The sequence below is a fragment of the Fundulus heteroclitus genome, chromosome 10 (genome assembly GCF_011125445.2).
Source record: "Fundulus heteroclitus isolate FHET01 chromosome 10, MU-UCD_Fhet_4.1, whole genome shotgun sequence".
In the NCBI taxonomy this organism is placed as follows: domain Eukaryota; kingdom Metazoa; phylum Chordata; class Actinopteri; order Cyprinodontiformes; family Fundulidae; genus Fundulus; species Fundulus heteroclitus.
In genome coordinates, this window is record NC_046370.1 from 19,118,683 (window position 1) to 19,134,956 (window position 16,274).

Sequence of the window (16,274 nt, forward strand, 5' to 3'; positions counted from 1 at the left end):
GGGGATGTGGCAAGCGGGTTTAACATTTAATAAAACAACGACGTTAAAACTCTGATTAGTAGTAAAACTATTATAGGTTTGATTGCGTTTTTCTTAAATAACAAAGTTGACTAGTAGAATTTAAGGATAGCAATAACTTAAATAGGATTAAATGATAAGCATTCTGTACCACTATTTATCGGGAGGTGGCGGTAATGCACTTTTTTTTTGCCAACCACCAAATGAACTCCACGAAGAAGAACAACAACTCTGATTAGCACGTAGCCTAGTGCGAGTTAAAACTGTCCAAGCCAGAAAACCTGAGGAACTTAATAAGCCCAAGCAGCGAAATAACTGCAAAGGCCCGTTGAAATGCTAACATTTATTGTTACGTTTCCCCTGAATTAATTGGCTTTATAGACGCCATTTTAGAGGACTTTGTGTAAAGTCGACATTTTTTGCACACGCGTCAGGCCTGGTGTAAAATTACATATTTAAAGGGTTTCGCAAAATTCACACAAATTGCCAACATGCCCCTGAAATTGTCAAAGCACCCTCTATATTTAGCTTAAGTATAATTGTTGCTTTTTTATATTTAGCTTCGTCACAGAGGTATGGAATTTGGTACACTTTCCAAGACAACTTTCCAAGACCTACCTAAAACTCTGTCACCCATGTCCTACAACAAACAGGAAGTCGGCCATCTTGGATTGAACTTGTGATTTTTGACACCGTTTTTTTTTTTTTTTTTTTTGCCATTTCCAGACAGATCAAACTTCTAGAGATTTTGATCAATCAGCTTGACTAAAAGTTTAAAATGCACTCCAAAATATACCGGTAGCCAATATAAAGAGATTAAAACTGGGGTAATGTGCTGCCTTTTTCTTGTGTTGGTTCAAAGTCTTGCAGCAGCATTCTGCACTAACTGCAGATGGCAAAGCTCTTTCTTATTCAAACATATAAAAAGGCTATTAAAATATTCAAGACGAGATTAAATAAAAGCATGTATAATCATGTCTAATTTAGCCTTTGAAACCAAAGTTCAAAGCTTAGAAATATTTCTTAGCTGAAAGAAGCCGTTTTTGATTAAGCTGCGAGAATGACACATGGTAGAATCAAAATTTATGCCAAGGTTTCAAAGGTTTGGTTTGACAGAGGAGGCCGACACATCCAGAATTTTTTTCGATTTGCGTTATTTGGTTCTCAGGGGCAATGACGAGTGTTTCCGACTTATTAGAGTTTACCTTTAAGTAGTGACAGAGCCACTGTTTCATTAACGCAGTTTATCAAGTAGGACAACTTAAAATATTCAGTAGGCTCAAAAGAATAATAGAGCTGAATTGTCATCTGCATATAAATGATAACACACACCAGGGAACTGCTTCATTATCTGGCCAAGAGGAAAAATATATAAAACAAAATAATAAGTCCCACGACAGAGCCCTGTAGTACCCCACATAGCAGGTATTTTGAGTCAGACATGAACACTAAAAGATTTCCCAGAGAGATAGGATTTAAACCACTCTAGAGTTCAGCATGGATTAAAAAAGGTCCCTCCCCCATTGTTCCTGTATTGTTTTCATAGCTTAATCTCACTCCCCTTCCAGCTTCTTTGCATTCTGCTGAATAAACGCACTGGATCCTGGATCCACCAATTACCTCCCTGGCAGTTATAAGCCTTTCTGTGTCAACAGATCCTGCCATACTCCTGCCTTTTCCTGTTTGCCAAACATTGCTCTAGTTGTACTTTGTCTCTGTCTGCTGTTGTAAGTTTTCTGGACTTTTTATTAATAAAAAAAGTGCATTCATCATGATTCTCCTATTGTTCTGTCTGCATTTGCGTACTGCAATTATCCCACTGTGGAGGAAATATATTATTGCTCTGCAAAAAGTAGAGAGAAGCAACGGTTTTTAAAATTAAATGACAAATGGCTTGCCATAAATGTCTGCCTGAAAAGCAGTGGAAGTTGTACACAATGTACAATTCATAAAGGGGGAGTTGCTTAAATAAGAAGCGTCTGCTTTTACCAACATAGAGAGAGGACTGAATTGTTGAGCAACAGCAAGATAAAAATGCCTGATAAAATGTTTGTTTCAATATGAGCTAAATGTGTGTGCATGTGAAATGTGAGTTTTCTATTTCAGCAATCTAAACGGTCTGGAAAGGAAGAATAATTGTAGGTATTTGGAGACAAACTCTTTATTACTCTTTTATAAAAAATAAATAAAAAAAAGTGTTCCTAAAGAGAAAGAAAACTTATCTAGATCTTGATCTGTGAAGGCCTCAGAGCGTTATGAACGAGCATTTGTTAGCTAATGACATCATGAAGACCAAGGGAAACAGTAGACAGGTCAGTGAGAAATTTGTGGAGAAGTTTAAGGCTGTTGGGTTATAAAACAACATAGGTTCAAACATCTCATAGAAAACTGTTTGGCTCCTTATCTGAAAAAAAGAGTGACTCAACATTAAACCTACTAAGACATGATGGCCATCTTGGATGATGGCCATCCAAGATAGGCTGGGAGAGGAGAGCATTGATCAGAGAAGCAACAAAGAGGTCTGTGGTAACTCTGGCTGCAGCGATTCACAGCACGGGTCAGAGAATCTACTCATCATTTGTGCTTCACAATGTTTTTGGCTTTATTGTAAGGTGGCAAAAAACAAGCCAACAAAAAACAGACTTTGAAAGACAGCCAGAAAAAGTTCAAATCATCCTACAAATGATGTCAGATGAAAAAGATGCTCTTATCAGATTAGACCAAAATTGAATGTTTTCATCTGCATGCAAACCAAATAGCGTGACCAAAAATTTATAAATCCTGCACATCATCCCGAACAAGCCATTTCCATTTTGTGAAGAATGGCCATCATGCTGCGGGGGGACCTATCTTCAGCAGCAACATGGAAATTGGTGACGGGAAGATGAAGGGAAATAGATACAGGGCGAGCCTGTAAAGAAAAATAAAAAAACAACTGTTTAGAGTCTGCAAAAGATGGAGATTGGGACAGAGATTCTTCTTTCAGCAGGACGACCATCTAAAGTCGAGAGCTACAGTGGAGTGGTTTAGATCAAAGCATATTCATGAGCTAGAATGGCCCAGTCAAAGTTCAGACCTAAATCCAATCGACAATACTTGAAAACTGGTGGTCACAGTCTCTCTTCAATCTGACTGGATTTAAGTTATTGTACAACAGATGAATGCAAAAAAATATTTCAGCCTCTAAATCTGGGTGATAGAGACAATCCCACAAAAACCTGCAGCCGGAAATGGAGCAAAACTAGCAAGAACCAGTAACCTGCAAGAAAATGTTCAACGGAGCTCTGCAGCAATCCAACACGCAGACCTTGTGTCAGTTCATCTCTAGTAATACCCCTAGAAATATTTGAATGTTTTTTTTTATTACTTGCTATATTTTCTTCCCATTTTAAGATACAACAGGGAGCTGGAAATACTCCGTTACAGATACAGTTAATCCTGAATAAAGGAGTGTTGGACTCATGATGACTAAACTCTGAATAATGGACTGCAGGCGACCTCTGGTGGGCCAAATGCAATCAAGCTGAGAAATCAGCAACAAATAAAACAACCAATGCCGAAAGTGCCTCAGAGTAAAGAATAAATAAATCTTAATTAATATGTCTAACTTAAATAAAAACATTTGGTGAATGAATTTTACTATATTTTAAAATCATATGCTAATACACACTCAGGAATGCTCCTTCACCAAGCTTCAAAGAGGTCAGAGAGCACGTGCTTTATTTATTTTTTATTTTTTAAAAGGCTTACAGTTTAGCAGATTTGACAAAAAAAGCAACTATATGTCAATTTGGTAACTAATTTATAACCATGGAATTATTATTTTACAATCAGTTTTTCTGGCACTTTACATATCAGGTTGCTGCTATGGTCACTTGAAATAATAGTATAACTGAAAATATATTGCATTTTACACCTCAGTGATGTGTGTGTGGTGAGGGAGGGGGTGTACATATATAGATGTGGGAGTTTTTAACTTGTTTTTGCTTGCATCTGCATGAGAAATTGTGGAATGTGCTCCAATAGTCCTTGGATAGAACACCCGTTCACACATTTGACAAATTGGTCGACACAATGCAACACAGACATGTTCTTAAAAACACTTCATAAACAGCTAAATGTCAGCGAAAACTAAACATTCTTGCTTTTTTAAAACTTTATCGAGTAAGAGTTTGAATTTGTCAAGAGAAATGCAGACATCACTTTTTCCTCAATGTTTTATCAGTTTGTCTTCCTATTTGCATTTGCAGAATGGGATGTTCCCAGTGCATTATGCAAAAGCTGTTAAACAAATGTTTTAATGTATTTGGACAGTTATAAACCCTATGTGACTTATTAACTTATAGAACACGTTTACCAATTGTACAGTAGTAGATGTGTCTCTATTAAATACTTCAGGGTTTTCATTTTGAGACTAAAAATCAGGACCTGTATCTTTTTTTTAAATTCAAACAGAAGCAACAAATAACGAGGCAGATTTTAAAACACAGACACATTTTTTATTATTATAAACCAAACAGGGCTTTGTTAAAATTGTTACGTGTGAAGTAACAACACTGGTAGACAAAATTTGAAAAAGTAAAATAAATTAAAGTGAAACATACAATCAAATGTTTTTAAACGTTTCTCCACCATCTTCATTAACAATATTCACATTTGACATCAATACTGTTGATAAATGAGCACAAATTAAGTTAATAGGTGACATTTCTAATACATCTACATGAGTATATGCGTGTGCATGTCCACAAACGCATGCAGGTGTTTACAGGTTAATTGGTGAGTTGATCCACAAAACATTTCCCAATTTAACATGTTATTTATTTATTTTTTGCATGGTCTTCTGCAGGTTGCAAAAAATGCTCCCTAAACCAAGACTTGGTGTGGGAAGGTCTCCAGTGTGAATGGCAGGTTAATTTGTGTTTTCAAAACATCATTTTAAAGGAACGAGAGAAAGACACACGCAAGTAGAAAAAAAAAATCAACAAATAGTGGAACCGTGTCGTCCATGAGTCGCTAATACATCGATTTGTTGACCAACTGTTCCACACAAAAATGTACAACTTAGAAACCACAGAGCCATGCTTTCATCTCCGCTTCCCATCATGCATCACAAACTTTGCACCAACACAGAGGTCAGACAAAATTCAGCACAAAACATCCTTTTAAACAATGCATGCTCTCGTATTTTTATGAGCCCAGAGATACTTTTTTTTTGTAGTAGGCTACTGTACAATATTTTGTAGGTAGGTAAGTAAAGTGATGATTAAATCTTATGCTCACGACTTTTGTTTAAAAAATATAAAACTGTGTTTGTGTAGCCAAATAATTTGACCATCACACTGCAATGCTGAGCACGGTCGGTGGTTCCCAACTATCTTGATCTCGTAAAATAAAGCAGTAAAGCAAAACCTAACACCACAAGAGGGATCTTTTTCAAGTGTAAAACTTTAATCTATATTTATTGTCTCCAAACTTTCTATTAATGCCTTACAGATAAACCTTTTAAGACCAAGTATGTTCTATGCTAAATGAGGGAAACTGTAATAAGCACCAGCACTTTCAGCTAAATACTTCAATTAATTCCTTATGCTACCTTAAAAGATTTTCAAAACTTTAAAAAGCTCTTGAAAGCAGTTTGTGTAAGATAGTGGGAAGCTAAGATAAGCATCAGCATTAGTTTAGTTAAATAAAAATCTGCGTAACTATATTTGTTTAACAGATTCAAATACAGAAAAATGTCTGTAAAATATGCTCACAGTAGACTAAAGTCCCACTGCAATAAAATGCAATTTAAAAAGGGCTTTGGGTAAATGTCAGGAAGAGATAGACATTTTTTTTTTACAATTTAAAATTCAAGTTGTCTCTGTACTGAGCTTATATTTTTAAGAAAAGGTTTTGCTCAGGCTAACTGTGGAAGCTATGATTAGCATTATAAGTGCTTTCAGCTAAACGCCAACAACAGTTCACAAAAGTCCCAAACAAATCTTCTTGACCAAATTTGTTTAACAAATTGGCTTCAGAAACAAATATTTATTTGCACTATGCAAAAAATAGACCTGAATGTGACACAGCTAACCCTCTTTGCTCAATTAATTAGCGTGGTCGACAATATTTTATTAGCATTGTGTTGAGTCTCTTTTTAGACAGTCTGAGTCTTTTTATTGTCAACAGCAATAAATGTTTTCTAAATACTAATTCTATTGATTCATTTAGAAATAATAAAATCAATGTTGACATTGTACCAAGTTAGATCATGAAAAAAAATTCTGATATTTTCAGGGACCAGTTTTCCTCATGCTAACTGCGGGAGGCTACAATTAGCATCAGCCCTGCTTTTATTTAAATGCTAAGATCAACTTCTAAGATGCTGATATTTAAAAGGTCTACCTCAAAAAGTCGTTTTTACTATTTTTGTTTGGCAAAAAACTTTTTGCAACTTTCACAATACACTGGGAAGCTTAAAGCTAAAAACGCTTTCACACATGGAGCTATATTGCTTTTAATCAAATTACTTGTCTAGTTTTCAAGCTAAAATTTCCTTTAAAGCACAAACCAGGTAAAATCACTTTAAGCCTTCAACTTTTTTTTTTTACCCACACAGTTTTAAGTTTGAAAACCACTTAATGATGCAACCAAAATTAAATCAATCCATGACTTTAATATTAATCCCAAACATATGAATTATTAAATGTGGAATATGATTTTAAGTACTCAGTTTAATTGATTTCTTCTAAAAACAACAACCACTGAAGTTTTTTTTAAGTTGTGATGACATTTTGGTGGCCCTGCAAATACAACAATTCAAACTGATCATTTGAAATGTTTAGGGCTAAGTGTAATTGAGTGTTGTCAAACTTGGCTCAAGATCAGTCAGTCCAACAAAATCAGTTGTCAATGATTTTCTGTACATAAACAAAACTTAAAACAATCCAAGGGATCAGTGCCCATTCTTGCAACAGGGTTGCCATTCTCTGAGCTATTTTTTGAATCTTGAACAGTGGATCATCTCTAGATCACAGTCTAAAATACTTAGACTAATTATACAACACCAGAAATTCAAACTGAGATCCAAACATGGATCTTAAACACTTTCTGACCATATATTCATAATAACCAAATAAGTTGTTTTTTGTGTGGTCTTTTCCAAAACCAGATTATAATTACACAATTCTGAAAGCACATTTAAAATACTTCAATCCAGGTTTGAACATTCTTTATAATACTATCTAAAACTGTCCTGATTTAAAAAAAAAAAAATGCATCAAATGCTCCAGAAGCCAAATTTCAACATCATCAACCAAACATGTTTTCTCCAAGGGCTTACAATTGTCCTTTAAAACAGGGCAGTACTCAATCTCCATTGGCTCGACATGCAAATACACAACAGTAAATATGTTTGGGGCACAGCTGACGAGTTGCTTTAATGCTTTTGCCGCCCTTTGGCAGAAGGGTTTCCAGTGCTGAGAGCCATATTGCCTAAAACAGAAACCGACACTGCAAGGGGTAATGAGTTTTGTTTGGCTAAAAAAAAAAACACTGCACACACTATAGATCAGGTAGGAGCATCCTGGCTTTTTTAACAGTATGAGAGGCGCCGTCTCATAACAGGGGAGTACAACTGTGCACAACACAGGTGAAAGGCACAACACTGAACACAGATGAAGGAGAGCAGCAGCCGAGGTGCTCTGCAAAGGACCTAGTTAACAAGAAAACAAGTGCTCCTTACTGAAATATTTGGGTATTTTCAGCAGCGGGCTGTCTGCTCATAACTACCGTCAGTAGAATATAGCTTCACAACACACACATACACACTCAAGAAAGAGAAGAAAAATGAGAAAAAGTTGCCCCGAAGTTTTGGCTCTGAGGCTCTACTGAACACGCTCAAGAAGCATGACAAAAATAGTTGTTGTTTTTTTCCTCATCAGTATGCATCATTGTTCTTCATGCTTGATTTAAGTCCAATAAATATGTTTATCATACAAAGGATGAGATATAAAGGCAATGAATAGTAATAAGTATCTGTGATATCATGTAAAGAGTGGAACCTCCAGAATCTTTAAGCAGAAATTATTAAAATATTAATAATTTTCTTTTTTCGTTCCCCCATATATGTTAATAAAATGTATGAAACGTTTCGTTAAATTTCGCCATTAAAAAGCTGAAATGTGTTACAGAAGGGTGATGCTATGCTTTAGGGAGCAGGCATGGGCCGGTTCCATTATCAAGGTATACGGAGGTCTTGAAAAAGTCACTGTTTCAAGCAGGCATAAATGGTTCACTGTATCGTTTTTTTCTTCTTCTTTTTTTTGTTACAGTTTAATGAGATTCTAGATAAAAGTGCAGAGATAACCCGAGTTCTCTCCTGCTGTAAGGAGCAGAGCAGAGCGCGGCCCCTACCCCACATGTTGCTGTTTAAATGCAGGTCAGTTGGCTGAAAGGAGGCGCCTTCGTTTTCCCTTGAAAAGCAGAACAACAATGACATTCTGCAAAATATGCACATTTACTTCAAAACTACTATTACGGTAAGTTAAGCTTAAGTCTGTGCTTTAAAATAAAAAAAATAAACGTTAAACTATTTGTACACCTATAGTAATCAATATGTCAGTTTTGCAGCATTAGGTATAGATATAGTTTTATGTAAGAAAAAGTAAAAGAATTAGATCCATTTATACATGTTTTCTTCAAATCTTTCTGTAAATAGTGATACTATAGTTATTTTTAAACTTTATTTTTAAATAAACTAAGAATTTCATACCAATCGAGCTCTTCCAGTGAGGCAGACCAGGATAATGTTTTAGGATAAATTGCTTTTTTTGTGTCATTCATCAAGCAGAAATCTTTAAAGCAGACATAGAGGAAGAATAATCCAAAAAAAAAAAAAAAAAAAAAAAACAGTTTCCTTGCATATTCTTTTAAATTGCAAATAGAATCTTTGGGATACTAATTATTGGTATTGAAAATGTTAAGTTTAACAACATTTCCACAGTTACCCAAACTAAATGAATATATTAAAAATATACTTTGTCAAAAGATTAGAGTCAGGTTTCAGAATCTAAAATCACCCAAAACCATAAGCTTTATAAAGGTATCTTAAACAAATGTCATCAAAACTTTTATCTTAAAGCCGTATAATTTGTAAGGATTTCCAACTTGATAAATGACTAAAGCGTTTTTTTAATTTTGTAAACGCTTCTGCAGCTTTGTTGTGCACTCAGTTTTTGCTGAGTTAATAGCTGCAGCAAAGCACTTTTCCATCCTTGCCAATTCAGATTCAAACTGCAGTTTGTGGAAATAAACTAGCATTAATAATTCAGTTCTGTCACAGAGCATCTTACTCAGGTGCATCTCAACAAATATGACCATCACTGAAAAGTTAACGTTTTTCAGCCATTTAAATCTAGAAGTGAAATTCATATTGCATGCTTCATCCATGTATTTAAAATGGAAGATTTAATATAATTATTTAATATATATATTTAATGGAAGCAACATATCCAAGACATTATCTACAGGCATCTTGTCTTGGCTAAGGAGGAAAAAGAGCTGCACTGATGCTCAGTGGACCAAAGAATATTTTCATGTAATTAATTTAGAGATTAGAGTTACAGAGTCTGGACAAAGACACATAAGGCCCATTGTGACGCTCTTAAGGTCACTAATGATTTAGTGACCTTAAGCTCGTAAAACATGCATTCTGTGAACAGCCTAACATTCCTTTTGTGGCTTACTTTCCATGAGCAAGGTGTGCTGGACATCTGTTATGTTAGCACTCATCCCCATGATTGTACAGGTTAATAACTGTAATATTTTTAATCGGTCAAACGTAATGTTCTAATTTTCTGAGAAGCCAAATTTAGGGTTTTCATTACCTACAAGCCACTATTTATCAAAATAAACAGAAATAAGCACTTAAAATATATAACTTTATGTGTGTTAATTCAATATAATATACAACCTTTTCAATGATACTCTAATTTATTGTAATACACCTGTATATTTGAAGAGAACACGCACCGCAACCAAGTTGTTGCATATCTGCCGTAACAATGAAATAAAACATCACAAGATTTGGTATAAAAAAAAAAAAAACTAAAAAAAACAACTTCATGAGACACTTTGGGGGGTTCATTTGTGAACTGCAGGGTTCCTGTGGGGTGGGGGGTGTAAGCGTGAGCAGAACAGTTTCACTCACGCCGCGGTTGCTACACATGCTGCAGACTGCGAGAAAACATTTGGCTGTCAAGCTGAGGAGTGAAGACAAGAAGCAGCGAATATTTGTGAGAAAGTATCACAGGGGCGGAGCTCTGAGGTGTTGAGGCAGATTACAGACTGGCCGCGGTTCGAACCTCGACGCGCTTTCACGCACAAATGGCAACGAGCGAAGGTTTCTTCATCCCTAATTACAATTTAAAGATATGCAATAGATCAAAGTAGGACATTTAAACTCTAAAACTATCTCTTTTTTTTTTTTCTCCTTTCCTTTTTTCGGTTCAGGTTCAGCAGCTCAAGAGAAAACGTGGAGGTGGAAAATGTGATATTTCAGTGATGGACAGAAAGCAGAGAGGCACCGCATATGCAAAGCCGCACCCAAGTTAACTAACGGGTGGAAACAAAAATTGATATTTTCCTCCGTGTTTAAATACACTCACCCACAGGAATATGTAAATATAGGACAGCTATGATACAGAAGCCAGTAATTACACCATTTGCATTCAAAACTTCATATATTTTCATCATGGTGACTATATAGGTTTTAGTATAATTCCTCACATGCCCGGTACACATTTGTGCACTAGTGGAGCTCTGGTCTGTTTTGAGTCAGCAGTTTTTCTTTTGTGTGGGAATAATGCAAATTTTCACGGATCGAACCGAGCCGGAAAAAAAGCAACAAATAAAAAAAGAAAAAAAAAGAAAAGAAAAAAAAAACCGTGTCTTCCTTCTTCTTCTTTATGAGCGGAGAAGATGCTGCACCTATCCCCATCGGCGGTGGGATACTGCCAGTAGCTGCTCCGTCTCCACCTCAACCTGCCGTGGAGTCCAGAAGTAAAGAGCAAACCTTGTGTATCAAGCCTCCGTTTGCAGCCAGGCTAAGAAAAAAAAAAGCAAAAGAGTCCTTTTAATTCCTTTATGTTTGCGAGAGGGTCCTGAGGAGTTTCTGCGAAACTGATCCAAATCTGTAACCGACAGCGAGGCAACCCATCTGATGAAAACCGACGAAGGAAATGAGGATGTATTCTGTCCATCCATCCAACGAGATCCAACACCAATTCGTTGTCGCGGCCTGTACTGCAAAGAGGAGCATCCCTCACGTTAAACAGGAGGAGGAGTGAGAAGAGGAGCGAGGGTGGTCTTGCGACGGTAAAGACGAGGAGGCGTCAGAGAGCCTCCGCTGTAGAAAGGCACGCCGGACGAGAGGGGAGCGGACCGATCGCTGTCGCCGTCAAAGGTGGTTGATGAAAGGTGGAGTGTGCGCTTATGGTTTTTGATGATGCTGTGACTCCGCTCCAAATCGCCGTCTCCTTACATCCGGGAGCCTCGTTCTTGAAGGATCTGAGAACCGACAGTGAAAAGTTAAATTAAAGGAGCCGTTCAGCATCATTCTAAATCTTTGTTGTTGTTTTTAAAGTAAACGACTGGCGACCATGGCGGTCCCTTTGACTGAAAGCTAATTTAGTGCTTCAATCAAAAAGTCAAACTCATTTATAATACACGTAGGTGTGTAACGTGCCTGGTGATTTATTGTAAACGGCTAGTTGAATGTAGTGAGAACCATTAAGTTTAAGATAAAACTACAGAAAATAGGTCCTGGGTCCAAACCCCGCCCTGGGTCTTTCTGCATGGAGTTTGCATGTTCTCCCTGTGCATGCGTGGGTTCTCTCTGGGTACTCCGGCTTCCTCCCACAGTTCAAAAACATGACTGTTAGGTCATTTAGTCTCTCCAAATTGCCCTTAGACGTGTGTGTGTGTGTGTGTGTGCATGGTATTTTGTCCTGTGTGTCCCTGTGTTGCCCTGTGATGGACTGGTGACCTCCCCAGGGTGTAGCCAGCCTCTCCCCCAGTGACCAATGCAGATAGGCACCAGCCCCCCAACCCTTACCTTTTCTGATTATATTTTACAGAATATTTATAAATATTTTTTTCTTAAGTCTTTATTGTCAGGATTACTTGAATTCTCTGTAGTGTTAAAAACCAATACTTCTTATTCATACGTCTACCGAGCTACTCAAGAGTTCCTGATCACTAACCTTGGCTTTCTCCGTGGGCTCTATAACGATGCCGTTCGTGGAGTTGTTGAGCTCCCGGGAAACTACGCACAAAAATTCAGCCTGGTCCTCGTTGCCGTAGTTGTAGGAGGAGCCGATACTGATGAGCTGGAGACAAAAAAAAAAAAGTTATACTATTACTTCTTTTTTATTTATTTTATTTACTAAAGGTGAACTTAGAAGACAATGTCCTATAAATCATCGTGTTTAAATGACAAGACCTCCAAGTTCTGCGGGTCTGATACATAAGTAGTGCTGAGCTTGAAATGTAGGAGTTAAAGGACTTTGGAAACAAAATCTATAAGCAGCAGCTTTGAAACAACAAATGTCCGAAGCTTCCTTATCTGCACCTGCTCAAACTTCCACCCATCCGACATGGTCGAGACCATCTGTGTGAGTTCCTCCTCTTGGCACTGCAGTACTCGATACACGTGCTTCACAGGGCCCTGAGGGACGCCGCAGACAGACACACACACATCAATCATCTGCAAACATATTGCTGTTTTTTGTTTTTTTTGGCACATCAGATGACTCCGTCCAGCTGCTCTGTTGGTCTCACGTTACCTGAGATGTTCGGTTCTCATTGTCCCGTATTCTCTCCTTCACCAGCCTCACCAGGGAGGCGATGTTGTAGAACTCAGCTTCTTCAAGAACGCCTAAAACATAAGCGGACGTGTAAAAAAAAAAAAGACACAACATCTAGATTTGCAGATAGAACCGGTAGTGACGTCCGCCGTCAGAAGCAGTTCTACGTTACCTTCCTCGGCCAGGTTCTTATCCATGATCAGCTTTCCGTGTCGAAGGTAATTCAGGATGGGGCCAAAGTACGTGGGGTCCCTGTCGATAAGGTAGGCTCCGGTCTCGTCCTGCAATCAAGCAACAATGACAATGATCTGTGTTTTTTGCCTTGACAATACGACATGGAAAACGCAAGCTTTGCCAATAAACTACTTGGTATGCGTATGATCATAGGGTCCAACCCAAGAGGCGTACTGGCACAAATATTTTTAGGCCAGCAGAGGTGAAATCTCTTTGGGCTTGCCCACTACTCTAAACTGATACTTTTATAGCACCTTTTCCTTCTCTTCAGTCTTTTTCAGCTCACACCTGGCTGCCATCCGTTACACTGATTCTGATGAACCAGAAACAGATGTAAGATGTCTTGGCAGGCATTTCCCTTAGCTACAGCCATAGTTAGTCGAGATCTCAAAGCTTTATATATATATATAGACACAACGGTCTGCAAAGACGGTCAATCATCAATCATATTTCTCTCCCCTATATGCTTTTAAACACTATAAGAATGCTGTTTTAAACTGCATTTCATACGACGGTGGTTGAAAATGTTTGAACTGTAACTTTGGCAGCGATGAAACACTCATCGGGACCAGGGTAGACTGGAATGGTCAGATTTCCCTTTCAAAAAAGGTCCTCAGCAATCGTTTCATGCCAAGTCGTCGTTATAATCATTCGGTCTGGACGATGCGTTCCTTTAAGATGATTTTGAAGTCCCAACCGGGTTTTCTAGAGAACTACAGAATTATCCACCGCTTACAATGAGCCCAAACCTACCAGTAAGGCCCACCGTGCATGCACCTGCAGCACAGCCTCTACCATCGCCTTGGGTCCAGTGAAACCAGACTGGATGCTGTGCTACTACACTGGCAAACGGTGTCCTTTTGAAGGGGACACAAGAGGAATACAGCGTTTATTTGTTTTATGAGTGGCGATATACCAAAAGCAAATACAGCTTTCTGTCACCATTTTCTTAAACTCCACAGTAGGTATGCAAACTAGATGCTCGAGAAACTGTTACATCAAATCAAAGGATTCATTCTGACAAAGCATACCAACACCCTCTGAATCATATCTTGATCATTTTTGCGAGTTAATAATTCAGATAGTTGGCGTGTTTTAAACCTGAAATACTGGGGTAATTTACGTCCCTCAGTATACATCCAAATCTGGGAGAAGTTGTATCATAATAATTACAATTACTTAATTTGATTTTTTTAGATAACTGACTCATACTATTCCTTTTATTTAGACAACAGACCAAATAAAATTTTGTTTAACTCTGAAACTGGGCTTAAACGTGCTTGTATATCAAATAGGTTTATTTTAAGCGCGATTTAGATACTTGGAAATACTTTTTTTTTAAATCTACAAATCTGCAGGTAAAGCAAACATGGTCTTGTGAGACTGAAACTTCAACACTGAGCCCCAACTATGTCGTTAAAAGGAGCCTGGAAGAAATGTGTTCTGGATGCATTTTAAGTAAATCAACAGAAATTCTGGAAAATTCACCCTGCAATACAATAATCCTAATACCAAGCCTGACCTAAGAATAACAGCGATAAAAGAAAATAAAAAGCTTTGGAGGGAACAGCACAGCCAGTAAGCCTAATTACAAACTGGAGCAAAAGCGACGGGCGCTCATTTGCTGACAGTAAGCAGTCATGTGACCATCATGGCTCAGTGGTCATCAGAGTCGAACCCTGGATCCAACGCCTGTGGTTATAGTAATATCATCTTTATTGTCATTAAAGCAAAATTTGTTCTCTGCTTTTAACACATCACCCTTGGGGAGCAGTGGGCTGCCATGTGCAGCGCCTGGGAAGCATTCTGGGGTTAAGGGTCTTGCTCAGGGACCCAGAGAGTGCCGGGATCGGGGATCGACCCGGGTACTTGCATCCTTCTCTGAGTGCAAACGTGCTAACCACTAGGCCAGCACTCCCCGTACACTGAGATGCAGCTCGGTAGGCAATTTGAGGTTAAGTGCCTTGCCCAGGGGCACATAGACATGTGGCAAGGGGAAGCTGGATTCGAACCTACAACCTTCTGATTGCCAGACGACTACTCAACCCATTTCCTTGCAGCTCCTTTTAAATCAAATGCTTCAGAATCTGCGCTGAAATCTGTCAAAAGCTGCTAGCCATGTTTGCTAATGCCAGCTGAGCAACTCCGTCCTTCTGCCTTGTGTGACGTCATCAACCCAAACACATCCCACAGAGAATCGGCTCTGGTGTGCTTTAAAGAAACTTTGTATTTTGGTAAAACCCTGCAGTGAAAACCAATGCTTCATTAACCCGCTTTCTTATTACTGTCACTGCACGTTTATTAGTAAAAAAAAAAAAACAATACAAAAGCAGCAGTACATAGCATCTTTAAGTGTGCTCACTTTATCTGAATCCAGGTCCGGGTCTTCCTGACACAGTCGGAAGAGGAAAGATTTCGGGTCCCTGCATAACGTCTGCTTGGTCGTGACGAAGTAGGTGCCGCCAACGTTCAGCCGAACCCAGCGCGAGCCCGGCTTGTCCAACGGTTCCGACGGTGAGCTGGGGTTGCTCCTCAGCGGGAAACCGAACACCGACCTGCCGCTGGCTCCGCCGCTGCCTCCGCCGGGGCTGAGCTGACTGCTGCTCCGCGGGGGAACCATGAGAGTGGGCGACGCCAGGCGCATCGAGCCCCGAACGTCGCGATGCTCGGGCTGCTCTATGGTCGCTGTTCCGCTCGGTTCCACGACGTGCAGTTCAGCCATTTTTTCCCCTCCACTTCCAAACAACACTCACGGCAGCACCGTTTAGCTAACCAGCCGCTGCGGGGAACCAGCTTCTCTCGGCCGACTGGGTGGAAACAGAGCGGGGGGATTGTTCCCCGAGGGCATCAGGGCGTTGCCGCTTCCACCTCCGGACCGCAGATAAGACACAAATGTAAACCCCAGCAGCTGGAAGACCCCTGCAGCCCCGCCGTCAGTCGGTTCTTCCTAACATATAGTGGTCATTCTTTGCTATTCAAACGTTAATCAAGAGAAGGGCAATTCTTCCGGGTTGTAACGTGATTACTGTTTACTTCCTCTGTGTCATGGTTTTTCAAAATAAAAGCGTCAATTGCACAGTCTGCTTGTGAAGTTTTTGTTTTGGAAAAAAAAAGGAAAACGTGCATCAGCAGTTACAAAAAAGAATACAACAAAAACCAAACAACAGTTCA

At 38.8% G+C, this 16,274-nt stretch overlaps 1 protein-coding gene across 1 annotated transcript; it reads right to left on the minus strand.

Moving 5' to 3' along the window:
* Positions 1–7,153: 7,153 nt before the first annotated feature.
* kctd2 (potassium channel tetramerization domain containing 2) lies at positions 7,154–16,143 on the minus strand. The gene is made up of 6 exons (XM_012876993.3): positions 15,466–16,143; positions 13,042–13,150; positions 12,849–12,940; positions 12,635–12,730; positions 12,267–12,392; positions 7,154–11,571 (listed from the first exon to the last, which is right to left on the minus strand). The coding sequence occupies exons 1-6, from the start codon at positions 15,823–15,825 to the stop codon at positions 11,542–11,544; spliced, it is 813 nt and encodes a 270-aa protein (XP_012732447.1). The 5' UTR covers positions 15,826–16,143; the 3' UTR covers positions 7,154–11,541.
* Positions 16,144–16,274: the final 131 nt, after the last annotated feature.